Source organism: Protopterus annectens, chromosome 5.part0 (genome assembly GCF_019279795.1).
Source record: "Protopterus annectens isolate FY-2018-M chromosome 5.part0, PAN1.0, whole genome shotgun sequence".
Taxonomy (NCBI): Eukaryota; Metazoa; Chordata; order Ceratodontiformes; family Protopteridae; genus Protopterus; species Protopterus annectens.
Genome location: NC_056735.1, coordinates 1,108,176,978 through 1,108,204,532, shown reverse-complemented (window position 1 = coordinate 1,108,204,532; position 27,555 = coordinate 1,108,176,978). Strand labels below are relative to the sequence as shown.

The 27,555-nt window shown below is 41.7% G+C and overlaps 1 protein-coding gene across 1 annotated transcript in view; it reads left to right on the top strand.

Moving 5' to 3' along the window:
* Window positions 1-27,555, top strand: part of SACS (sacsin molecular chaperone) — a 1,519,772-nt gene that overhangs the window by 697,165 nt on the left and 795,052 nt on the right. Inside the window, exon 7 of the mRNA XM_044070971.1 lies at window positions 19,620-21,102. Within this exon, the coding sequence (XP_043926906.1) occupies window positions 19,620-21,102 (1,483 nt within the window). The remainder of the gene's footprint in view (window positions 1-19,619; window positions 21,103-27,555) is intronic.

The window sequence follows — 27,555 nt, the reverse complement described above, 5'->3', positions numbered from 1 at the left end:
CAAGAAGCCCTGGAAAACAAATGCCTTTTCTTTTGCTTGGACAGGAATTTTCCTGAATGTTTTTCCATCCTTTCCACTGATATCCAAAGGCACTACTGAAGATTCAGAAGACATCCCCAAATATCAGTGTGGTGACTCCCTTTCTGACCCAGACAACAGTGGTTCTCTTTTTCTTTTTTTTTTTTTTTAATAAGGCCAGGGGCAATTACCACAAGCTTCCTCACAGAGTGAATGTACTCACATGAGATCAGGGGTGTTTGATACATCCAACCCCAGCAACTTCAACTGATTGCCTGGATGATAGGGTCTTAATTTGCTTTAGGCACCTGTTTACTGAGGATGTGCAGTAGGTACTAATGGAGGCAAGAAAGCCTGTTACTAGAAAATCAAACATTTGCAAATGAAAAAAGGTTTTCTAGTCAGTGCCAGCAAAATAACCAGCACCCATTCAGGGCTCGTTGTTCTCTGCTTTTACAGTATTTGTGTGAGTTAATTCCCTATGGCCTTTCTTACTCCTCCATCAAGATTCTTTTATTGGTCATTTCAGCATGTCTGCTTATGGGTCCTCTTCTTTCAAGGCATTCCCATGTCAAAATGTTTTTGAAGCAGGTTTTACTTAAACTTTCTTGAGAACTTAATTTTGTTTTAGAGAAGCTAACACTTGCTCCATTTGAACCAGGTAATCTGTCTGACTTTCTGTTCTTAACATTGAAAACACTTCTATTAATTGCTCTGACCTCTGCCAGAAGAGTGTCTTGAGTTGCAAGCTCTTGGATAACCCTATCTCATTTTCCACAGGGAGGGTTTCTTTGAGAGCTAATCTGTCTTTTCTCTATAAAGTGATACCTGAGTTTACTTTAAGTAAAACTATCCATTCCCACATCATCTTTACTGATTCTAAAATGAGGGAGTAAGGATATTCCATACCTTGAATTTCCATTGACAACTTGGGCACTGCTTTGACAAAACTAAATCTTTCAGATGTTCAGACGTGTTCATTTCTTGTGAAGGTAAGAAGAATGGATAACCTGTGTCATTACAGACGATTTCCAAATGGGTGTCTAAGGCTATTACCTTTTGCTATACTCATTGCAACAAAATTATTCCAGACAGGGTCAAGGTTCGCTATACCAGGGCACTGGTATCATGTATAGCTTTTTGGAAAGGGTTGGATTCTAGACATATTCTAGAAACAATATGTTGGTCCTCTATACATACCTGTTCAAGGCATTACAAGCTTGATTCCTTCTCTAGTTCTCGATCAGGCTTTGCTAGGACCATTTTCCTAGGGCTGTTGGATATTTCCCCTTCCAGCTTCCAAAATTTGTAAACTATGAATCCACTCATATAACGTAGGCTACTGTAGCAGTGATCAGTATGAAGAACAAAGTATTTTTGTGTAAGTAAAGTTAGCATATCAGTAGATGTTCAAATGATCACTTGCTGCAGTAGCCTCTCTTTCCCTCCACCCCCTTTGTTTGGTGTGTTTATGCCAGTGTGTGGACTTAAGTTTTTTACTCTTTGTAGCATTGTCCTTTCAGGTGGCCATCTTCTCGGTCTTTTTTGGCATGAAAGCTGTGAAGGGGTTGGCACCTAAACCTATCTTTTTAGTCAACTCAGCTCGAGCTAACAGTTTGGGCATGTGGAAGGTGCCATGAAGCTTTGGAAGCTGGGTTGCTTATTATATCCCATGTAGGATAAAACCTATGTAGCTTGGGTTACTGCAGCAATGATCATTCAAACATCTACTGTATAGTAAGTCTACTTAAGCTACTGTACTTTCCTGCCCTGTTCAAACCAGCCCCATTCATATTTCTGTCAGTGATCTCTACAGGACAGAATCAAGACTTGCTTAAGTCCAAGTAAAAAAATCTGCATGACAGTGTTCGTCTGTCATGGGCACCTGTAAGTCATTCATAAGACTGGATCAGGTGTGACTGGCAGATCCTTATGGCTATGAACCCATGTTTGTTTTCCTAGAGAGTGTTGTCTTTTAAACATGCTGTTTCCCCTCCCATACGGAATGTTTCCATAACTGTTCATGTCACTGTTGTTAAAGTAACATACTTGTGGTGCCGTTAAAGTAACATAGTTGTGATGCCCTAGATTTTTTCTGACCCCCCCCCCCCCATACAGGGGTACCACAGTTGATGTTCACAAACTCTTCTGGCACTTCTGCATTAGTCGTAATCTGTTGAAATCCCCATCTTGAGAATTCTAGGTTGCTGCTTATCTGGTCTTTGTGCTTTATTGTTCCTAAGAGCAACCTTTTACCCATGAAACTCCTTCCTTTCCTGGTGTCTGTCCAGTCTTCTCCACATTCTGCCAGTCCTACCTCCCTCACAGCATAACATCTTTATCTTGCTTTCTTTTGTGAAGACTGAAAGATCGTCAACATTTTGTACTTCTGATTTTTTTTAAGTGTTTTGTGAATACCCTCCCATCTTTGCTCAGCCTGGCTAGTTCTGCCCTAGCCTACATTCGTTTGGAAGTGTAAATGAAAAGGCCCTTGCTTCCTTTTATTCTCTTCTGGTAGTACCCTTTCATCTTTAACCTTTGTTGACTTTACCATCTTTGTTGCCTTTTTGCTAGTCATCTTGTACCTCCCCACCTTCACCTTCCTATTTACTGTATGCCTCACATTTTGCCCTTATTGCTAATGTCTTAAACCTGTGTAGCCACATTGGACTTTTTTCTACCTTTTTGCCTTCTGAGGAACCAGCTTGGAATTAGTATTGCAGTTTTTGCTCTTGGTGAGAGAAGGAGTAGAGAGGCATTGATTCCTAACCTTACTTGCAACTGCTGATCACTGCAGAACTTAAGGAGCCAGTTTGGCATTAGTGCTACTGTTTTGCTTCTGGTGAGAGAAGGAGCATAGGAACATTGATTCCTATTGGGTGGTGTTTGTAAAACTTCCCTGTTTGGTCTGTTTGCCTTTTCAACGAGAACCTCTTTGGTTTACATTTCACACTGTTACACAGTTCAGTTCTGTGTGTGCTGAGCTGCGGAATGCCCTACCCACTTCATCTACAGCAAGCCTATGGACCATTGCAACATTTGGCAAGAGACTGTTGACTACTGGACGCATATGACTCACTTCTCAAGAACCAACTTTGGATTATTGCTGCTTTTGTACTTCTGAGAGAAATGAGCAGAGAGACAGTGATTCTTAGCTGCGTATAGCTCCATGAGGGACAGGTGTATGTCATAGAGACTACCCGTTCTTTGGAGCAGGCTTATCAGCCATATCAAGCAGAGTTCTTCCTTAACCCATTTCAAGCATAACTTGGACCAATTAATGGGAAATTGGAAATTTGCCCCTGCTCCTGCCACCTTTTGTCTCTAGTAGACAGAGGCAGCTTGTAAAGGCTTGGCCACTCATGACCAAGCCTACATATACCCCTTAAAATAACTATAGGGTATCAAAACTTGTCAGATACATTTGGGGAAATATGGCTAGGTTAAAAAGCCCCCCCCACGGTCATTATCTTAGTAATCACATATAAAACTGTGAGGCTTGCACTTGTAGTAGCCAGGTAGCAGCCAATAGGGAAATCTTTACTTTTTCTCATTTCTGGGAACTGTTACTTAATTCCTTCAGTAAAACCTCCAATAAAATCACTACTCTTGCTATTATTGCAGAGTAATGGCTTGTTAATGCTGCTGGTCCATTAGCTATATAAGTACATAGGTAGTGTATAAAACTACAATTGTGTTTCCTGGACCATTCTTATTCAATATATGAGAGATTTAAACACTTGCTTAGCTTAGAGGCTTACCCCATCAGTAACATCCTTTGTCATCACCAGCCTAATATCTTACCAACATATGCTGAAGCAGTTAAAATCTCTGCTCAAGTCTCACAGGCCCTAACTTGTCAAATAGGCATCCAGAGACATGCGGTCATCTGCATGCACCTACTTCCACAGCTACCTTTGTTATGCCTGAGGTCTAATAGGCCTGCAGAAAGTCAGATGGTCCTTTTTATTTGTGAATTTGTAGTTAAGGACACGGACACTGCACTCATCAGACTGGACAAAAGTGATGGTTCCAGTAAACTGTCTCTCTGATTCTTGGATTAAGGATATTACAAGGTGCCCTAGGACTCTCAACCATTCTAAAAGCAAATATAATCTTGTAGTTGCCCATTTAAGAATGAATGACCTTTGGTGCTGTACCCTGGAGGTGATGTATAGAAACGCTGTTGAACTCTTTTGCTAGGTCTCCAAGAAATGAAAGTCCAAGTCACTTGAGCTGAGCAATATTCTACTTTAACCAAGAATGATGCCCAAGTTCAGAGATAAAAAAAATAATTTTCTTCATCTTTTGGGCAGTTAATTGGTGTCATTCCAGGGTAATTCAGTATGTGTCTGCCTGAGATGAGATTGTTTATAGATCCTCCTGCATTGCCAGGGATGTGCTGCACCTCTATTCTATTCTCTTTGCTTTTGTCTGCTGATTAAAGCCTTTGCCGTCTCATAATGCTTTTTTAAGAATTGCTCAATGCTAGAAGCTTGAACAACTAAATGTCTGAGCTTGAGGCCTCCCTCCACTTTGAAGATAAACATATATATTTTTTAATTATATTAACTTAGGTCCATTGCAAAGACAATACTCCATCACCAGAGTTCAGATTCACAGGGAACTGTGAGGGAATGCCCATATTTGTTAGGGGGAACTTTTGTTTTGTGGCAGATCACACTTGATACCGTACTAGGACTTTCTGATGTCCAGTAAAAATGCCTCTTATCTTTACCAGTTATAAGTCCTTTTCTTTGTCCATTTGTGAGCACAGTAATTATCTAAGCCAGATTGACAAAATCTCTGTGGTTGGTTTTTAACTACTGCATTCTAAATTGGTATATCTATGCAACTACCGATAAATCTGCCCAAAGTTTCTTTGATTTTATTAATACTGATTTCCCTTGATCAGATTGTTCCATTTCCCATGAGTCACGATAGTTGTCTTGACCTTGTTTTTAACCAACATCTCCTCTTCCTGTGCTAGCCTTAAAGTCACCACCACCTTAATAAAATCTGACCACCTATCAATAACATTCTCCCTTAAAATGCACTTTGAAAAAAAAAAAAAAAAGATTTCCAAATTGCTCCAGAAAAAAACAGGGAGCCATTTACTTCAACCAAAAGTCGAATTGGCAACAAAATTATGGTGAAACAACTTTCTTCCACAGATGAGTCAAGGAGACTTCTAATCTGTTGTAAGAGTAATGGTAAATTGAAAAGTAAGCCTCTGTGGAGGAATTACCCTGTAAACAAGCTTTATAATACAAAATCCAAACTCCCCTAATATAAACGAACTTGAAACTAATAAGTAAAACCCTGAAGCTCACCATTAAGGACTTGGAGCTCTAAAGAAAACCATAGTGCTTAGGAAACTTAAAATGAAGCCCATTACTCTACTTATATCCAGTGGATTCTGCCACTGATCCTGAAGCTTTTACTAATAGTCTCACAGACAAATTCAATGCTAATTTTATAAACTTACTAGATGTCACCCCCTCCCTGGTACCTGCCAACCCATTCTTCCCAAATGTACCTTGGACCAAGTTACATCCACTGTTCAAAACCATAAGTACCATATCCACAGGACTTGATAATATCCTCACCATTTAGCCAAACCCCTCTTATACCACTTCAGTTTACTTTTCTGCATGGGTTATGTAAGAGAGGAATAGAGAATGGTTGGAGTGGTATCATTACACACACATGTGGGCCCTGTGATACCTTGGAAACTATAGCCCATTTAGCCTCACAGGTGTCATCTCTACATCACACCTGATGTCTTTTTTTATATAGCTGGCATAGCAGATAGCTTTGTCGCATCACAACAACAGGATGTTCTTCGTCTCCCATTGCTGCAGTCCTTACATATGGGTAGTCCGCTGTCCACCATCGGCCCGAATACCAAAGGGCTAGAACCGGCGTCGGTCATCGGCGCTCAAGACTGACGTCAGTACGTGCCAGTACAAATGCGCATGACCGACGCCATATCCACAGTCTTTCTTGCCGCGTGGTCCTAAGCAGAAGCAGCGTTTGCGAGTGCCGTTCGGCGTTCTGGAATTGTCGGTTTTCGAATTTCAGACCGGAGACCAAGTTGGGCTAAGTACCCCGTTGGGGACACTTTTGTCTTTTTCTTGCCTCATTATTGACGGATGTCAGAAAAAGTTAATAACTGTATTTCTTGTGGGAAACAGATTCCTCATAGGGATTACCATTCACTCTGTATTCCTTGTTTAGGGCCTGAGCACGACGTTGTTGGGTGTCGCTTTTGTGCTACTTTTAACAAGCGTACTATTAAACGTTGGTTGGACTGTGCTAGGCTGGTGTTTGGTAAACGTCGTAATTACAACATGCCGTCGGATTCTCTGACGCCTGGTTCTTCTAAGAAACGCAAAGAGAAGCCTTTGCGGTCCAAACAGGATGAGTCGTCCACTCCGGACGCCGGTTCTGTAGAACCACCGACTACTTCAGCGGCTCCTTCTGAATGTTTACCTGAGTCTCAAGGGGAGCCTTTGTTACTACAGGAAGTGGCTTCTCCTGTGTTGGGCCAGGCTGAGGGTGCTTCTCAGATGTCGGTGGTTCCCTCCCCTCATAGGGTAGTTAGGCCTCCTCCTTTTCAAAGCAAAAGCCATTCTAAGTCTAAGTCTGCCCCTGCTGGTGCTAGTCCCCAGGGTCCAGCTCCTAGGAAGCACATGTTAAAGATGGCTGAAGATTTGATTACTTTAATTAGGGGTTCTATGCCCCCCCCCCCCCCGAGAAGAGGCCCAGGGTTGAGACAGAGTTGGAGGGTTTGGTTCAGTCTTCCAATGAGTCAGATTCCTCTGTGGAAGACCTTCAGGATTTCCCTCCCTATTCTGATTTGGAGGCTGAGGACACTACTCCCTCAAGGCCCCTCCAGAAGATTTTTCTTTCTCTGAGACTTTGCATTCCATGAGGGAACATTTCAAATGGGAAGGCCAGGATTATTCTGATTCTCGTAAAAGGTTAAGAGAATTCTTGTTTTTGCCTCAGCATAGGCCCTTGGCTATTCCCCCTGTACTGGATGTTGTTCAGGATGTATTTTCTGAGGCTGCCCTTAACCCAGATTCTCTGCCTCCTGCCCCGGTTAAACCAGATAGATACTACAGGGTTCCGGAAGCTCACAAGTACTTATATAAGAGTCCCAGGGCTGATCCAGAAACTATTGCTCAAGGCCCCAAAGGTGTTGGGGCTTCTGTGGTTAAGAATCCAGTTCCTCTGGACAAGGATGCTAGGGCCCTGGATAGGTGGGGTAAAAAACTGTATACCTCTTCTACTTTGGCTATGAGAGCTTTAAATTGTCAGTTTCATATGCTCAGGTATCAAAATTATTTACTGGGCCAATTGAAATGTAAAGTAGATGCTTTAGCTGAGGGTATTGAATGTAAGGAGATTCAGGATTTTGTGCATGCTTCAGACCAAGTTGGTAAGCATTCTTTGCAGTGTGGTTTTGATGCTTTACAGGCTTCTTCCAGGGTGGCTGCTACTAGTTCAGTTGTTCGCAGGCATGCCTGGCTTAAAGATCAGACCTTGTCAGAGCATATTAAGGCTCGTATTATGGCTGCTCCTCTGCAATCTGATGTTTTTTTTGGCCCTCCAGTAGAATCAGTTTTTAAGAAAATGGAGGAAAAAGCTAAGTCTATGCAGACAGTTAAGGACTTTTTACAGGTTCAGCCCCCTAAGTTCAGTAGGAATTGGCCTGCTAAGGGATGGTCTTTCCCCTCTTCGAGTTATCAATCTAGGGGCAGGTTGAGGAGAGGTAGGGGTAGGGCTTCCTCTCAGGGCCCTGTTACTTCTAGGACTTTGAGTTCTTCTACCCCTTCTGCTGGGGAGGGCAGGGGTCAGTCCTTTCGGAAACAGACCCAATGACCTGTGTCTTCAGCTGCCGGACTCTGCCTTGCTGGCAGCTCCTCTAGGAGGAAAACTGGGACTTTTCAAAAGGAATTGGCATTTGGTTACCCAAGACAAATGGGTATTAGACATAATAAATCGAGGCTACAAATTTTATTTTCACACATTCCCTCCTTTCAAAGGTATGCCGGATGTGCCTCATCAGCAAAGGCTGGAAGCACAGGCACAAATTTCTTCTCTGCTTCAGTTGGGAGCGATACAGGAAGTACCTTCTGCAGAAAGAGGCACAGGGTTTTATTCCCGTCTTTTCTTAGTGCCAAAGAAGGGAAATACTTGGAGACCAATTCTGGATTTGTCCATTCTAAACACCTTTCTAGAAATTCCAAAGTTCAAGATGTTAACACTGCAACAGCTGTTACCTATGCTGGGCAAAGATCACTGGATGGTGACTCTGGATCTCAAAGAGGCCTATCTTCACATTCCTATCAGGCCCAGTTGCAGGAAATTCCTGAGATTTCGGAATGGGAATTTGCATTATCAGTTCTCTGCATTGCCCTTTGGCTTGTCTACTGCGCCCAGGGTATTTACAAAGGTCCTGGCTCCAGTAATAGCTTTTCTCAGACTAAAAGGAATTCAAATTTATCCTTATCTGGACGACTGTTTGATTCTGGCTCAAGGCAAGCACGATCTTCTTCAACATCTGCAGTATGTAATGACAGTTTTAAGATGCCTAGGGTATTCTGTGAACGAAGTAAAGTCCAGTCTAGTACCCTCACAAGAGATGTGTTTTCTGGGTGTAAGACTGAATACAGCTGCTCAGATGGCATTTCTTACCCCGGACAAACAAAGAAATCTTCACCTTTACTTCCAACAGCTATCAGTAATGTCCAGGCTGACTGCAAGGACAGTCCTTCAAGCCTTGGGGTTCATGGCATCTTGCATTCTAGTACTTCCCAATGCCAAACTGCATATGAGGAAGCTACAATGGTATCTCAAAAGTGTTTGGACTCAACACAGCCAAGATTTGGACACTGTCATTCGGATTCTACCTTGCATTCAGAAAGAATTTGTGTGGTGGGCTCATGAATGTCACCTAAACAAGGGACTCTCTGTGACCCAACCAGAGGCAAGTCAGATATTAACGACGGACGCCTCGGAGTCAGCCTGGGGAGCTCATTTCAAAGGAAAATGGATTCAAGACCTTTGGCCCCCAGAGCTACTTCACTTGCATATCAACATGAAAGAGATGCTGGCAGTTCAGTTTGCTTTGGAAGCGTTCAAGGGCCTACTTCAACCAGGACTGGTGTTGATTCGAACAGACAACACAACTGTCATGTGGTACATCAACAAGCAGGGGGGAACTCATTCTTACCCTCTTTGCAGACAAGCAATGCTGTTATGGGAAACTGCTTTAAATCTGCACATCACTCTTCGAGCACAGTTTCTGCCAGGAGCACAAAATACTTTAGTAGATGTTCTGAGCAGACAGATTGTGGATCCTCACGAATGGAAGTTGGACCCTCAGGTATTTCTTCAGTTGACCATGGCTTGGGGAACTCCAGACATAGATCTGTTCGCTTCTCCTCTGAATTTCCAACTGCCACTGTTTTGCACAAGGCTGTTTCATCCAAAAGCCTGGAAAATAGATGCACTATCCTTCAGTTTGAGCAACCTTCACGTGTATGCTTTTCCTCCTTTGCCTCCTCTTCCACAGGTACTATTGAAAGTCAGGAGGGACAAACCTTGCATGATCCTTATAGCACCGGATTGGCCCCGTCAGCATTGGTACCCTCTGTTGAGGAGCTTAATTCATGGAACCCCTTGGCCATTACCACAGATTCCTCATTTATTGTCTCAGGAAAACAATCATTTTCTCAATTTCAGGGTGCAGTCCCTACACCTGACAGCCTGGCGCATTCTGTTTTAAGGAAGGAGGGCCTTCAGCTCCCTCAACAAGTTTTGGATGTTATTTTGGAAGCCAGGCGACCTAGTACTCGAAAGGTTTATACTGATAAATGGAAGAGTTTTTTTCTTTGGAGTTCAGCTAAAGGCTTTGATGTCAAATTGCCTAATTTGAGTTGTACATTGCAATATTTGACTGTTTTATTGGACAAGGGTTTGTCCTTCTCTTCTGTAAAAGTGCATGCTGCAGCTATTTCTGCTCACTATGATTGTGACCCTCCTTTGTTTTCACATCCATTGGTTAAACAGTTTCTTAGAGGGGCAAAGAATATAAGACCCCCACGAAGAGCTCCTACTCCTGCCTGGGATCTTAATTTTGTTTTGGAAAAGCTGACTCTGCCTCCTTTTGAACGTGCTGCTACAGCTGAATTGAAGTTGTTGTCTTGGAAGACTGCTTTTTTGTTGGCTGTTACTTCTGCTAGAAGGGTATCTGAATTACAGGCCCTCATGGCAGTGGAACCTTTTCTGATTTTTCACAAGGACAGAGTTTCCTTACGTACTAATCCTACTTTTATGCCTAAAGTGATTTCTAATGTGGCATTGAATCAATCTATACATTTGCCTACTTTTTATGCTGACCCCCAAAATAAAGGGGAAAAAGTTTTGCATTCTTTGGATGTACATAGGCAGTTAAGATATTATTTGAACAGAACCAAAGAGTTCAGAAGATCTCAACAGTTATTTGTTTCTTTTGCTTTGACTTCACAAGGGAAAGCTGTCTCAAAACAAACTATTTCCAAGTGGATTGGCCATTGTATTGCTTTTTGTTACTCTCATCATGGAAAGGATGTTCCAGTTGGGATCAGGCCTCATTCTACTAGGGCTACGGCCACCTCTACTGCTTTTTAAGGGGGGTAGCTACTAAAGACATTCTAGAGGCAGCTACTTGGAGTTCTGTACATACATTTACAAAGCATTATCATTTACCTCTTTATTCTAGGTCTCGGGCTGGGTTTGCCACTGCAATCTTACAGGGCATGTTAGCAGCTCCTAATGCTATTTAGTTAGCCAGCCTCCCTTTTTTCCGTTGCTCTGGGATTCTACCCATATGTAAGGACTGCAGCAATGGGAGACGAAGAACATAGTACAGTTTTGTACCTACCATAAATGTAGATGTTCGAGGATCTCCATTGCTGCAGTCCAATTTTCCCTCCCTCCTTCCCCCTTTTCTTTTTTAGGTTGGGTTTTGGGTGGTGTTTTTTGCATTCTGACGTCTGAGGCAAGAAAGACTGTGGATATGGCGTCGGTCATGCGCATTTGTACTGGCACGTACTGACGTCAGTCTTGAGCGCCGATGACCGACGCCGGTTCTAGCCCTTTGGTATTCGGGCTGATGGTGGACAGCGGACTACCCATATGTAAGGACTGCAGCAATGGAGAGCCGCGAACATCTACATTTATGGTAGGTACAAAACTGTACTTTTCCTGGTTCAATTCTCAGCTGGTGAGTCTTCTGTGTAGAGTGTACATGTCCTCCCTGTGTTTGCCTGGGTTTCCTCCCACATTCCAAAGGCATGTAGTAGGTAGACTGGACGCTGTAAGTTGACCATAGGTGTCAGTTGTCTTAGAGTGTATGGTGCGGGACTGGCCATCTGGCAGTGCAAACCTTGGCTCTAGATGATGGTCACTGGTGAAGTGACACCACGACCCCATGTGCAAAAGTGGGAAAAAGTTGTTATAGGTGGATGGATGGATAGTTACTGCTAGCAGAGTAGTAGAATGTAAGATGGGAGTTGAGCAGTTCAGATTTAGATTTGGATGCAGCAAAACCATCCCAGTGTTTGCAGTGAGACAGATAGAAGAGAATAAGCAAGAGGTGAGGAAAGAGTCCAGCTGGACATTTCTAGACTAGGAGAGAGCATTTGACAAGGGCCAAAGAAAGCTGATTTGGGCAGACCTGTGGTGGTTTGAAGTCCCAGAAACATTAGTAATAGTACAGTCTATGTACACAGACTCAGGGACTCAAGTTCAAACAGTGTTCTGTCTCACAGAGGTGTTCCCAGACATAGTGGGTGTACAACAGGGTTCAGCCCACTGCTTTTCATACTGGTGATGGACTACATTAGCAAACAGGTCCGAGGGGACAGATCTACAAACTTGCTGTATCGTGGCATTGTAGGAGTCTGAGCAAAAACTTCAGCAGAGGATAGGGTAATAGAGGGATGACACTGAGTATAGATAAGACAGTTGTGATGGTAGTTAATAGGAGAAATCAGAAGAAGATGAGAACTGATATAGAAGGGAAAATAGTGGAACAGGGTAATAGCTTTGGATGTCTGGGAAGGTTGGTTGGGGAGAAGGGAAGTCTGAATGAGGTCAAGGTTAGAATCAGAGGGGCTGCAGACAACTGGGCACAGAGTGTCAGGGTAGTGTATGACAGAAAAATGCCAAAGAAGCTTAAAAGTAAAGTGTACAAAACAGTAGTGCAACCAGTACTACAGTATGGTACAGAAACTTGGGCGCTAAAGGCAGAGCAGTTGAGAAAGCTAGAGGTGGAGGAGATGAAATGCTTGAGGCAGGTGGTAGGTTGCCCACTATGGAATAGTCAAAGAAATTAAGACATCAGAGCATTAGCTAAAGTAGCTCCAAATGCAGAGAAGGTTAGTGGACGGATTACAGTGGTTCGGGTACATTTGCAGAAAAGCAGGCTGCCTGGTGAAGAAGATTTGGGACAGACCGGAATAAGATAAGAAGAAACAAAGGCATCCAGCAAAGACATGGATGTATTGTGTGACAGAAAACCTGCAACATTTCACACGACACTCTGACCCCATGTAGAAAATGGGAGAAAGGGAGTTGAAGATGATAGTAATGACTGAACCCTAATCTCTCCCTTCTGTGTCATTTCTGAATAACTTATACATAGACTCTTAAATATTCCACCACCTCTTGTCATTGGTCCATGTTTCTGTGATAGTAGGAATATCTATCCTTCCCTCAGTTTGCAGCCTCCCCGATCTTCCTATGTAGACTCCTTGCACTGCAGGGGCTCTTTGTTCCTCTGCATCTCATTTTTAATTTCTGTGTACTGCCTAAACACTTACCCCATCTTTCGCTTCTGTCACCCTTTTGACCCTTCAATTTTAGTGTAATAACACAAAAAGTTACACAACAATGACACCATATATCATACTGAGCAAACATCTCTCACTGGAAAGTATTCGGTATCTGTCAGTTAGAAAGCACATACATCAAACAGTATCCTGAAAAAACATAGTAATGTGGGAAACACTCTTACGTCTATACTGAACTCTGCCAGTATAATATACAGAACATTCATTTTATACTAGTAACAAGATTTTAGAGGACAGTATTTAGTAATTCAGGTACATTGTTTAGCATGATTGAGATTACAAGGAGGGAAGCAAAGAGAAACATTTGAATGAGATATTATGAATGTAACAATTTACATATATACAAAATTATACTGCTTAGGCATACAGCTGTTTAGCTGCAGGTGACATTGTGAGAATATATGTCTATCAGCTCATCGTAAGTTCCTTTTATCAAACAACTGATCAAACACAACTTATCGAACAGCAACCTATCAAAAAGAACACACACACACACACACACACACACACACACACACACACACACACACAAAGAAAACCCTTGATCTGATGTCATTTTCATTCATTCCTCAACCTGTGCGTTTCTGATCTGATCCGACTCGGAAGCTTACCAAAGCTTAGGCTCCAAAGCTTGAAAACCTCCCTACCCATAATGCTTCATTCCCTTGATTACCTCAGATCTTGTTTGCCTGTCTACAAAAAGCATCTTGATCCGATCAGTCGAGCTCTGCTGAGAGTTTCTGGTGAATTTGTGAAGATAAATTAGTTCTTTTTCTTTTTACTTCCGTTTTCTTTTTTCCATGTCTCTGCTATATATTTAAAAAAAAAAAAAAAAAACATTCGCTGGTCCATTCTTGCCTGGACTTTCTTCTCTCTTTCCCTGTCTTATCTATCCTGGAGCTGTCTGATAAACCCCTAAGTTTTAAAAAGTGCACTTTCTGTGAGCACAAGATTCCTTTATCTGATGCCCACAGGGAGTGCGTGTATTGTCTTGGCCCATCCCATTTGGAGTCCTCTTGTTCCATTTGTGAGAGTTTCTGCCCTTGAGCTTTAACTGATATAAGCTGATTTTGAAGGGTGTTATTCCTTCTTCTGCTCCATCGGCAATGACTTCTACTTCAGGGGCTCAAACCCCTGCTAAAAAGCATAAGAAACACAGAAAACATTCCCCATACAAGGCTGCTTCTACAGCTAGCGAGCATTGGACCTGACATCCTCGGATCCAAGTAAATATGCCGACCGAGCTCCTGCTCCTAACTCGGGACTGACTCCCACTGCCTCAGGATTTCCCTTCCAGGACAGATCCACCAAAACATTCTCCAGCCCTCCTTCCACTTCTGTCAGGTCTTCCCCTTTGCCTTTCCGTTTCTGAGTTGGATAGGCTGATGAGGCAATTTCTTCAGACACTGATCCAGATGGGGGTTTTGCCAGCTCCATCCCCCACTGGGTCAGTGAGTCAACTCTCTCCCTTTAGGGCTGTTGCTCCTTTTCCAATCCAACCTCCTGCTTTCAGAATCCTTGGGTCCGAAGGCCCCAGGAGTTCAGATGTTGGAGCTAGTAGTGATTATCTCTCCCAACTCTGACTCCTAGCTTCCCTGATTCGCTTGGCTCTGACCGCATTGGAGCAGAATGGCTGTCAAAGTCGAAGGCTCAATGACTGTTCCAGGGGGTTGACTTTGACTCCGAGGTTTTCAGTGCCGTCGCTTCTCCTCGAAGCCTCAGTGTTCAACTGCTCGGCAGATGGTGGGACTCGAGTGCTTTCTGCCTCGGCAGCTTCGGCTCTGGACAGAATGTCTTTGTTGTCTCCAGGCCCGTCTGCTTTTGAGGTGATGGAGAGGGTTCTCTCCTTACCCAAGGATATCCTTAGCCAGTGCCTTTGGATCCACCCCTTACATCCTCAGATACTGTGTCTGAGACTTCAGGTTTGACACGTCCAGGACAGCAGGCCCAGCAAAGTATCCAAGCCATTCCACCCTTGGAGCCTCAGGTCTCTTCCAATACTTCCCCGGCGTATCCCCCCAAGAAGGTACAGCAGAAGCGGAGGTGCAAGTTGAGGCACCTGGATTCTCTCCAAGAATCCATCACAGAAGACACCAATTTTGAGGAAGGGGAAGGGTCCCCACCGTCTCCACCTGAGGATGTCTCCTTTGGAAACATCTTAGAAATATTGCGCCAAAAAGGTGGTTGGTCTGCCTGAAACCCTACCCCAGAGTAAATGGTATTTTTGGAGGCTTTCAGGTCTGGTCCATCTACATCTTTGGTGCCCCCCCCCCCGATGTACTCGTTGATGTAGTATCAACCAGGACATGAAAGGAGCTGGACAGTGTAGAACCTATCCCCAAATGTGCAGATATGATTCTTAGTGCCGCAACAGACTGACCTCATAGATGCAATGGTTGTTGTGCCAACCACCACAAAGGACCTGGCTTAGGAAAGCTCCACTGTCCGTCCCCCTAACAGGGAGTCCAGGGCTGTGGACAGATTTGTCAAGAGAGTTTATGCTTCAGCCACTTTCATCTTATAAGCACTAAAACACCTTTTCTATCAAGACCACCGTTTGCTCTACCATTCTTAACCCATTTGGGTGAAGGGTCCATATGCCAATTCATCCCTCATAAGCTTTTTAAATTTCCTGGCTTTAGTTTTTATCTACCACCTCTTCAACATTATTAAAAACTTTAAAATAATTCTCTGTCTTAATTTCAAATATCGTCTTTTTTTAGCAAAACTTGTATTTCACCTAGCAACAATTGCATCTGCTTATCATTATTACATATAATAACTTGCATTACACTACAGGCGCAGTCATCAAAAATCTCAGTTAACTCCTTATATAGTTCAGAATCTTCAACCATATGTTAGAGAACCTCCACATTTTTAGCCCCTCGGTACACATTTTAATGAGATGTATTGTTTTGAATAACTATTATCAAGCTGTAAAAGTTTGTTTTGTAAGCTTTTTTTCAAAAGCTAGTAGCTGCGAGTCAAACGTACCATAAGTAATAGACAAATCTGTAAAGCCTCCATGTTTAAACTGCATATTTTTAAGCCACAGAGTTCCATCAAAAGATTCATCATTAGCTGTGTATATTGTGGCATTCATACCACTACCATTGCCAGGAGGCTTCTCTCTCGGACCTTGTCAACACGTACGACGATTGATGTCACCAGAGTGTAAATTCAAGTCGGAGCCTTCCGTTCTCAAAGATGGTGCAGCTGCAAGTCCACTTGTTGCAAACTGGATGACGTTATCACCATTAACACCACGGGAACCTGAATTAAATGCTCCATTGTTGGACTTGGCTTGGTGTCAACGTGCTTACGCTAACAAGTGGTGCTTGGATTACAGCTGTGAAACTAAGTGCCAAAAATGCAGCATTATGTCCTTTGGCAAACCTAGGCACTCCTGCTTTTTTTTCACAACTTTTCTTTGATCAGCATCTGACCACTCTTGTTAGGAAATCCTTTTATATTCCAAGACTAATCACCAGGGGTATATCACCTTATTGTCAGGCCAGTAATAGAATATAATGTCACATTTGTATGCACTTGTCAAGGCATATGACCCAGCTGAAGAGATCAGTGTTTCCTTACCAAAAAAAAAAAAAAAATCAAAGGCATGTCCTCCTTGAGTTACCCTGACAACAATAAAGTGCTGTCACTGTTTCACATTTCTTACCGACTATTGAGAGGAGATCTCTGCTTTGTCTACATATCCTCAATTGATCCAGGATTAAGTATCCTACAGCTGCACGATACTAAACCACACTAAACATCCACTCAGGAAGACGTAAACGTCCACTGAAACAGAAATAGGACCTGTTGGTAGGCTAGATATCTTTTGCAATGAATAACTGTTTTATAGAATAGATTTCCCTTAGAGGTAAGGAGCAAAGTAGCTCTATGACCCTTTTTAAGCATAGCCTGAACCACTGGATGGGAAATTGTAATTACTTATAGAAAAGGGCTGAAATTAGGTCGTGGTCTGGTATTAATTCATGTCTTTAATATTTTTTTTGGTCCCCTTGTGACTTCATATCACCTTTCTAGCTCCCAGTTCCCACATATCCATGTTGGGTCTACCAGCTTGTCTCTTACCCCCTCCCCACACTTGCTGTAGCATTGCTGTAGTCAGTCATTGGTTCTAAGGCCGTCCTAGGGATATGGCCATTTCTGCTTCCATCCTGAGGGATTTATTTGCCCCACTTACTGCCCTGCCCCCACCTCTATACTCGTGGCTTTACATTCAGACATAACTCCCTTCATTGAACGTCCTCCTATCTAGAAGAGGCACACCCATTCCTGCCTCTGCTGCTCAGTCAGTCACCCAGTCCTGGGTTGACTGGATCATAGTCAATGATTTATCCCCCTTCACCAACCAGTGAGGTCCCTGGTAATAATTAATGTCTTGGTAAATGGGTGAGATCATTGGCCAGGCCAGAAATGATCCACTGGATCAATAGCCTAGTATGAATCTATGAACGTTTTATGAACGCACAGAATGTCATTCTGTACAAGAATATTGGTGGCAGGAAAAGGAACAAGCATCAAATCGAGTGGAAAAAATTCATAGGATCACTAATAACATTCTTCGCGTAGAGGGTTATGTAACTATGAAATGGGCTGCCATATTGGCTTGTTGAGCATCCAGAAACTTTTGTGAGAGCATATGATGGGTAGAAATAAGAACAAAGAAGATGTGGAATGATGATAACTACTTACTGGATATCTTTTGTCATATTCTTCCTTCGTGCAAACGTACTGCTGTGTAATGAAGTAATTATCAGATTCTTATGCCTTTCATTTTCTCATTCACAAAAAATAATTTATTGGCTTTTTAATGTTGATTCATGTTTTCTGCTGCTAAAATATGTGTGGTTTGTGATTTGGAGAAACAGTATCCAATGATGAAGCTTGTGCCTTTATGCAATTATTTCCTTATTTGTTTTATTTTTGTTTTACAGAGTAGCACAAGGAGGTTGCAATAACTAAAGATGAGCAAAGGAAGGCCCCTTTATAGCTGGGGTACTGGAGGCTGTACTTAAGGAGGTGGAGTATGCATTGGAACTGGAGGTGTGACCCCAGTGACAGCAGTGTGTTGTGCTTATTTGAAGCTAGAGGTATTGTTTGTTAGTGATGCTGTGGAACAGACTCAGCATAATGATGTCACCTTAGATTCACCATGAAATCTACCAATATGGTAGAGTCAGGCAGACAATGTGGTGTGAGTTGGTGTGAATAACCTCGAGTGCAGTAGAGGACAGTCACCAGTCTGTGGTGCTTGGAGTATCACAGCATGGAGCAGTCCAGAAGTCTTCATCAAAGTTGCTGTCAGTGTGTCCAGACTGTAATGGTGGCAAGGATACTCCATTTCATCTAGGGTAGCTTGGCAATGAGGCAGTTGTTAAACCATAGGAGGGTTGACACCAGATGCATCATCATCTGGTGGCTGCTTTGAGGTGATCAAGACTGCCACAATTATGCAGTATTCTATGTGACCTGAGGGAACCCTGGCCTTAGCCTTTAGTTGCTACCTGTGCAGCCTTTTTCTGCTACGCATACTTTCCTAAATCTCCCTGCCTTTGGCAGGAGTAACAGCCAGGCATAAGAAGGACAGAGAGGACCATTTCCAGCAGTGGAAATTAGATCTGATTTTTTGTATTAATTTTTTTGTAAATAGTCTAATTTTGTCATATTTTTACAAGACTGTTTTAGGATGTTTGTTTATTGTGTTTGGATTTTAACATAATAAAGGGTATTAAAGATATTCTGCATGCATAGTGTTGGTCTGTCCAGGTTTCATCCATGTAACTGTGACATGAGATCAGTATTTGACTTGTACATTGCCTGTGTCCTTCAGATGGGCCAAGCTTTACAGCCAGCAAAGCTGGTTTTGCACCTTTAAAGTACAGTGCTAACTGCTGTGATGTTTTACATTCTTTTGTTTCTGTACAGTGGTGTGTGTTTTTGGCATGACTGATTTTATGGGTAATATGTCCTCAATACATAGCCTTGTGAATTTATTAGAAATATACCTATTATGAATGCATTTACATCATAATATAAAGCTTCACGAGACAAGTTTGGTAAATGTGAGTGTGTGCGGAAGCAATGGTGAGGTTTGCTTTGGAGGGGGCTATGTAACAGATCTGGCAACAGTGTACCACTAACTTGCGGAAGCCACCATTTCTACAAGTATTAGCGAAGAGTTTGCACCAGATTGTGGTGTGCTATGATTTCAGTTTAGTGCATCTGGAATTTGTCAGTGCATGATTCAGAAATGGTTGTTGAGTGACAACAATTTTGAAAGCGGGATAGATTGTTAGATTTGATTAGATAGATGGATGTATTTATTTATTTATTTTGCAAAAGGCTGTGCCCATCTCCCTCCTCCACTTTTAAACATACTATCTCCAAGTTGCTTTTTTTGATTTTGGACATTGAAATTACAGTAAACACCTTTTCACTTGCAAAAACTCAGCAACTTGTATTTCTTTATTTTGCTGCTTTTTTAAGAAAAAAAAAGCACTTTAGGAAATAATTAGAAAATGTGTGGGGAATAATTTCCTGTAAAGGCTGTTATGCTCCATACAGTGGATTATATTAGTGTTACAGAGACTGGAAATGCATTATGGGTTTAAAGTATAGTTTACAATTTATTGTATTAAAGTATAATCATTTTTTTTAATGCAGATGTTCCCAGCATCTTCAGTGGTGACCAGATTGGCATGTTGGATCCTCATCAAACCCTTTTTGGACCACGAGAGTCAGGTCAGTGTTGGAGTCTGAAAGATGATATCAAAGAAATTACTGAATATGAAGACCAGTTTGCACCATATATTGGCATTTTTCAAAGCACTAAAGAGACTTTTAAGGCTGGTTATTTCCCTGGTACCCTTTTCCGCTTCCCTCTTCGAGTACAACCTTCTCAGCTTAGCAGCAATTTATACAGCAAGCAGAAGATCTTAGAATTGTTCCAGTCCTTTATGGCAGATGCAGATACAGTATTACTTTTTCTAAAAAATGTTCAGGATGTGTGCTTGTACATCAGAGAATCTGATGGATCAGATAGGCTTATTTTTAGGGTAACGGCTACTGAAAACAAGGAACTAAAGCATGAGAGACCAAACAGTATCAAAATTTTAAGTTCTGCCACAGATGAATATTGTAATGGAATTCCCTGTAATACTTTAACATGTGTAGCGTACAGTGTTAACATTGTGACTAAAGATTATATGGAGGAGGAGACAGAAAAGATGTCATGGCTTGTCTGTAACAGTGTTGGAGGCCGAGGGATGTGCAGTATGTTAGACTCCTTGGCAGATGACTTAAAATTCATTCCTACCATTGGAATTGCCATGCCTTTAACCTCAAATGGAGGAGTGAAAGGAGCTGCATCTGAATTCTCAGGGAGAGCATTTTGTTTTCTTCCTTTACCCCCTGGAGAAGAAAGTAAAACAGGACTGCCAGTTCATATCAGTGGTTTCTTTGGCCTGACTGACAACAGGAGGAGTATCAAGTGGCGGGAGCTTGACCAGTGGAGAGACCCTGCAGCACTCTGGAATGAACTTCTTGTTTTAAATTTAGTCCCCCATACATACTCCATACTAGTCTTAGAAGCAATAAAACGGATGAAGCTGCAAGACCACCAAAGTCTATCTGTGTTTCCTGAAGAGATATATAGGGTGTGGCCAGATTGCAACAAAGTTCGGATACATTGGAAGTCTATTTTGGAGCCTCTATTCAAGGAGTTAATACAGCATGCTGTTATTTTCTCATTGAGTAATAAATGGTTAAAAGCAGACTCAGTTTATTTTTCTGAACTAGATGAATGTACAGACTATACAAAGATAGTTCTTCACTACCTCCAGAGTTCAGGGGTTCATGTTGCAGCAGTACCACATAATGTTGCTTATGCTGTCCACTCCTCTCTTCCAGCTGGTACTGTAGTGAAAAAGGTTACCCCTGCTTTGGTGCGCCAGACATTTCGAAAGTATGGACACAAGGGACCTGCTGTTGAAAAACTTTACTTGCTGGAATATATACTTAGAGATGAAAACTATAGTGAACTACTTGGACTAGAGCTGCTTCCTCTTCAGACTGGAACATTTGTGTCTTTTTTGGCATCTGCTGCTGATAAGGATGCCATTTACATTACATCAGATGATTTCCCAAGGTAAGTATATTTTTCTTAAAGAAAACAACTTTTAAATTGAAAGTTCTATAATAAAAATCATTTGTTTTGTTAGTTGGAATGTTGACATAGGTAAACATAGGTTTTAAAGACAAGCCTTTCTGTCTGAAAGCAGTTTCCTAGTCTTGTAAATAGTTTTGATTTATTTGTAAACATAAGAACCATGTAAGACACCTTCTCTGAATGTGGCTTCTTTCTTCTATTTGTGTAAGACCGTATGTAGTCTGGCAGTTATTACAGGTGGTTAAGACTTTGAACTGTTAATGAGCTGCTTCTGGTAACCAGGGATCCAAGGTTTGATTCCTTCCGACTTCATTTGTGACTCTGAGCAACCCATTTAACCAAACAGTGCTCCTGGGTCACCCCCTGAAAAGGAGTTCCTTTACCCGGTAAGTAAATGTATATGAAAAATAAGACCATACAGGTTTAAGTTTTGAAGGCCATTTGCTGAGGATAAGTGTTGCAGTTTGTTCGTCTAAAATTCCAAGCTTAGCACATTTCTGAAATTCTGTAGATCCCATGCTTAGTTTTGGAGTTGTCATGTCTGATGCCAGTACACATCGTGATATCAGAAGCCTTGCTAAGATAGAGTGTTCAGGGCCACAATGTTAAAACCTTCAGACTGTGCCTGTCATTTCTGTATTGTTTTTATGTTCCTCAGGAGATGCTTATGTCATAAGTAATTGCCAGAAGTGCCAGTTCATCAACCCAACCCCTCTAGGAGAAGGAGTTTGAAGCTTGACAAGTGCATCAGATCATTGAGACTAGAATTTTTGAATGATGTCCAGTGCAGGCCTTAGCAGGAAGGTCCCTCATTTAACGCCAGACCAGGATCAGGTAAACAAGATGAGTAAGATAATTCGGAGGACAGTTTTCTGTCAAAGCCTGCTTCATCAAATCCCATCCCTGTGATAGACTTTGGCTCCTCATCTGCTCTCCCTCTGCTATGCCTTAATTGAGGCTGTGCATCATCTGGCAAAAAAGGGGAGCAAGAGCAGTGCAGCCACATTGTGTGTGTGTGGGGGGTCAATTTTACGGTATAATGTAAATGTCATATGTAAGTAATGACACAGGTAAATCTCTCTTCAATTACCTTATTTCCAAAGCCTGGAATACCCTACCTACCCATTTGCCCTCTATTAGCCCCAGTACATTTAAAAAGAACCTCAAAGCACACTACATGAATAACTGGTTATGCTCCTGTAACTCCCCAAGATAAACACTTAACAATCTTTTTCACCTCAACCCAATATGCCTTAACTTTTTCTTTTCGACCAACAGAACTAACCAACCTGCATTCTTGTAAAACCTACTGTTCTTGTTTCTACTTGGCTTGTACTGACCCAAAATCTTAAACTATTTTACAACCTAAACATTATATTCACTACTCAACCTTGTCTTATATTTCCATATCACAGTGCTCACCTCTCTGTTATGCCAGTTCACACACACACACACACACACACACACACACACACACACACACACACACACACACACACACACACACACACACTACTAGCAACATCTTGACTAGCCACAACAACTCAGTTATTACATTGTCTTACCACTCTTACCCACTAACATCCTCATGGCTGACATCAACCCAAGTGTAGGACATTAGCATAAGATATTTCCCATTACCATGGTAAGTGATGACACTTGTACATGTGACTGTATAGATGTACCATCAACACTAATGTAAAGAATGTATATTGTGTTTACTATGTACTATACAAAATTACAATACAATGTTTCTCATCTTTATTCTATGTGTATTTGGACAGACTATGTTCTAATTTGATTACCATAGACTATGTATTGTTTACTACCTATTTGTTTTATGTCTTGTCTGGAGCTTTTCTCCCCGGGCCTCCACTGAAAATGGACCTGTGTCCAGTCGGACTTACCCAGTAAACAAATGTAAAATAAATAAATAAAAATAATGTTAATGTGACTTTGAAAATAGTCATTTTACAATAGTGCTATTTTTACTGCATGAAGTGCAAGGCTTTGTTAAATAAATGCAGCTATAATTATTAATCAGATTAACAAGTTGTATTTTTAAATAGATTTATTAGCTTATATTTAACAGTTGTGTGACCATTTGGGCAGAGAAAGGTGCATATGTTGGGCAGAAGTGAGGAGTTTGTGGGAAAACTTAGTCCATTTGGCTACATGCAGGAATCTCTCCCCACATAATCCTGAAGTGCCGTAAGCTGTTAGCATACTTAATAAGAGATGTCTGTTACATATTTAGGCAGTGGAGACCATTTTCTTTCTTTCTTGGCTTTTAAAAAGAAGAAAAAGTTTTCAAAAGTTCAAACATGTACTGTTAATGAAAAAGAGAGAAGGGCAATGCAGCAAACTCATTTAAGCATGAATGAGACAGATCAAAGGAGAATTAAGTAATAAGGATGGGACATTGAACTGAAAAGGAAAATTCAAGCTCTGCATTGTCAGTTGCTACAAGAAACCAGAGTTGGGGGGAAGAACAAACCAAGGATCATGGCAGAAATGTTAAAGGAACAAAGTAGTAAAGTTTAAGAGCATTGGAATATAATAGAAAAAGCATTTCAAGCTAGAAGTTACAACAGAAGCAAATGGATTAAGATGAATCTAACATGACTTGTACTAGAAAGGGGCAAATGGGGATGGCAAAACTGCCCTGTCAGTACATTATACTAGCAGATAAGGAAGTAAACTGTGTCCTATGGGGGGGAAATAAGGGAAGGAGGTACACTAGGCTTAAAATTAATTTTGTACATACAAAGCCTTGACGGTATTAAGAAAGAAGTTGTGGGGTTTACATGTACTCAAAGCACTGGCTCATACCTCATGAAGTTATGAATTGCCAAAGCATATTTGTATGTAGTTCTTTGAAAAAATGCTGTGTTAAGGGATTAGAAAAAAGGTATGGAAGAGATGGAAAACAAAATTTTACAGTGTAAGAATCAGCCTATGAGGTGAATGCTTGCTAGCCAGTAATAAGATCAGTACTGATTAAAAAGATGGAACTCAGTAAGATTTTTTAAAAAGTAGGATAAAAAGGAGAAGAAATGGGGTAAGATGGCACAACTTAAAGTAATATTGTGGAATATTAGTGGACGTACTGACTCCATAAAACAGAATGCTAATGCATATAGGAATACATAAACCACATCTAGTATTGTTACAGTAAACACACTCAGATTGGTTTGAACATAAGAAATTGATAAAAAGGAGTTTGAGAGTTTTTTCTCCAAGTTCTTTAGAAGCTAGGAGAAGATGTGCAGTTGCACTTGCAAGTGGAGCGCTCAGTATAATGGGTTTATAACTGTTTACCAGGCTAATGACCACTAGGGCCATGCATCCCAAATCTCTGACAAGTTCTGGTACCCTTGTTAGTGTAAACAAGACCTTGGGAGATGAATTATTACAAGCAGGGGCATGGGAAATAATAGAAGAGGAGAAAGTATAGATGGCTGTGTATCAAAATGAAAAGCGGGAAAAAAGAGAAACATTGAATGAGGTGGTACTTTTCCATCAGGGTCTATTATGCATGGGGATGAGCAAGAACAATATTCACTAAAGGGCTGTCTGTCATGAGGACCAAGAAAGGCATATATAACAAGGGAAGTACGTTTTCTAAAAGCTTATATGAAAGTGTTTGGACTAGAAGGTGTAGCAAAAGTAGATTATGCAAATATTTCTCCTCTGATATTTTTTTTGTTCAGGTGTTGGAGAAAAATGCTAGGAACTAGAAAAAGATCAATAGGGTACATTATTCTAAAAGAGGGAAAGGTTCCCATGCGCCTCTCCTGTTACAGACCAATATCAAGTTTTTTAAATCATGACCACAAGTTGCTTATGGTGATAGTTGCAAACTGAGTAGCTAAGATCCTGCCATACCTAACCGATCTAGACCAGTGTGGATTTGTTGGTGGTTGACAGACATATGATATTGTAACTCTGATGGTACAAAAAACAAGCTGACTTCAAGGGTAATATTTAGTTTGGACACAAAGAAACTGTTTGACCTTGTGATCTGGATGTTTCTGAGAGTTGTAAATTGGGTACCCAGAGAAACTGGTTGACCTAATAATAACAATATATGAAGGGCTAGCTTCCAAAATGCCAAAATCAAAACTGTGGAGTTGCTGTCTAGCATGTTTTCTTTGCATATTGGGATTAGACAGGTATGCCCACTTTCACCTCTGTTTGCCATTTGAAAAGGACCCATAACCACACAGGTAGAACTTTCTGTGTAAAAGATTATGTGTAAAGGATTATACACAACATGGAGGACAAATAAAAATTGCACCCTTTGCAGATGGTAGAGTTGTATCTTACTCAGAGCAGACCTGTCAGTGTTATTCAATTTTCACGTAATCCTTGATTGTGGGGCTCAGTTCCGAGCCTCAGAATTGACTCAGCTGTCAGATTTCATTTGCAACTTTGTGTCAAAACGCATCCAACCTCTCTCAAGCTTTGGCAGTTAGAGTAAGTTTTTTTCCTCTGATTTCTCTAATTTTCTATCTTGTATATTTCTACTTCTCCCCATGTACTTTCTAGTTTTCTACCCGCTCCTCTCTTCCTTTCCATGCGTGTGAATGATCTATTTCCCCTTCCTTCTACCTTTGGGTATTTTCTTTCTTAACATACCATTGCGGGTACTATCTTTTACCTGTTTAGGTATTTCTGGCTACCATAGTTGGTACCTTCTTCCTTTTTCTATTAAGAATTAAAAAAATATTTTCCCTGTTCCCTCTTTGCGAGTGTGTGTGTGTGTGTGTGTGTGTGTGTGTGTGTGTGTGTGTGTGTGTGTGTGTGTGTGTGTGTGTGTGCGCAACTTTTATCAGCCTTGGGCCTATTTTTTGGGCATGGCTGATAAACCTTCAAAGGGCACCTCTGGCTTTGAGATGCCAGAAGTGTGACAGGAAGATGCCCAATTCAGATGGGCATGTCAGTTGTATGTATTGTTTAGGTGCTGTCAACCTGCAGGAAGATTACGCCATCTGTCATGGTTTCTCTGCCAGGAATTTAACTGATCAGAGAGACAAGCTGATTTTGAAAGGTTTGTTGAAAGGAGACTTTGAAGGGGCCATATCTGGTCCAAAGACTGAAGCCAGCTCGTCATCTTCCTCCTCTTCTAAGCCCAAGAAACACTCTCTTTCAGTACCGAGCAGTTCCTCAGAACCACCTGCAAAATTATCCAAACAGCCTATAGTGTTAGCAGTTTCATTAGCACTGATAGGCAAGAGTGATTCAGCACCAGCCGTTGCTTCTGATCAGACACCTACAGCCTCGGTACCAGAGGTTTTGTCGGTACTGAAGCAGACTACATTGAGGACATTGCCAAGAACCACATATTCTCCATCGTTCAATCCATTTGCGGACCGACCACCTAGTCCATTCATGGAATCAAGACCACCTAGGTCTCCTTCAGCGTGATCTGTTCGATCCACTAAGAGCCTCTTGGAATTGGACATCATGAGGCTAGTGGACTAACTCCTGACAGCAAGGGGATTACATCCATCTTCAGTTCTTAGCCAACTTGGCAATGGGACCTGTCCTTCTTTGTCACTTGTCTTATCTTCCTCCTCCAGCTCCAGTTGAGTCTTTGGAGCACCTGGCACGACCTGCCCATCTCCGACTGTCTCTTTTCCAGTAAGAGTCTCTTCTCCAGAACCGAGAATTGCCTTGATCTCTTCCCAGGGTCAGCTTCGTCACTGGTTCCAAGGAGCAGAGTTCAACTTCTATTCTTTTGGAGCCTGCCATGCCCCTCAGTGCCTCGGCATTCATTGGCTCAACCTAGGCTTCTGTTTTGGGAGAGACTTCCTCGGTGCAGGGTTGGACCACGATTCCGAAGAAGTCTGTTTCTGTTCCAGGCTCCCATCCCTGTATGGGGAGGCCAGCCTTCTGAGTCATGGAGAAGGCCTTGTCTATTGTTGTCACTCATCTAGTCAGGATGTAATAGATGAGACTTTGTGGGTTCTGTTCAAGCAGCTTTATTATGTACAAACACATTACAATTGAATCTAATTAACTTGGGTAACTTGTGTATAAGCTAGCTGTTACATTCATACATGCTCACTCTCTGGCTGCACTCTGAAAATGGCACTGGGTATAGCAAGTGCCTGCCATTTATATATGCATGTTTATCACTTGCTATACTTCTTAACGACACATCGCACACATTGCTTTACATCCTCCCATTTGAGAAGTAGATCATGCAGTGCTGAGAATATCAGTTAACATGCAAATAATACAAATAGCTTTTTGTCATGCATTCATACAGAACTATGTACGTATATATATTTATGTCCAGTTCACTGTGTATTTCACACTAGGTCTGGAAGTGCAACCAAATTGTGTGACATAAAACTGCGAATTAGATTTGGCAAATAGAACTGTCTCTGCTGAATGTTCAACATTAGGAATATCAGGAACATC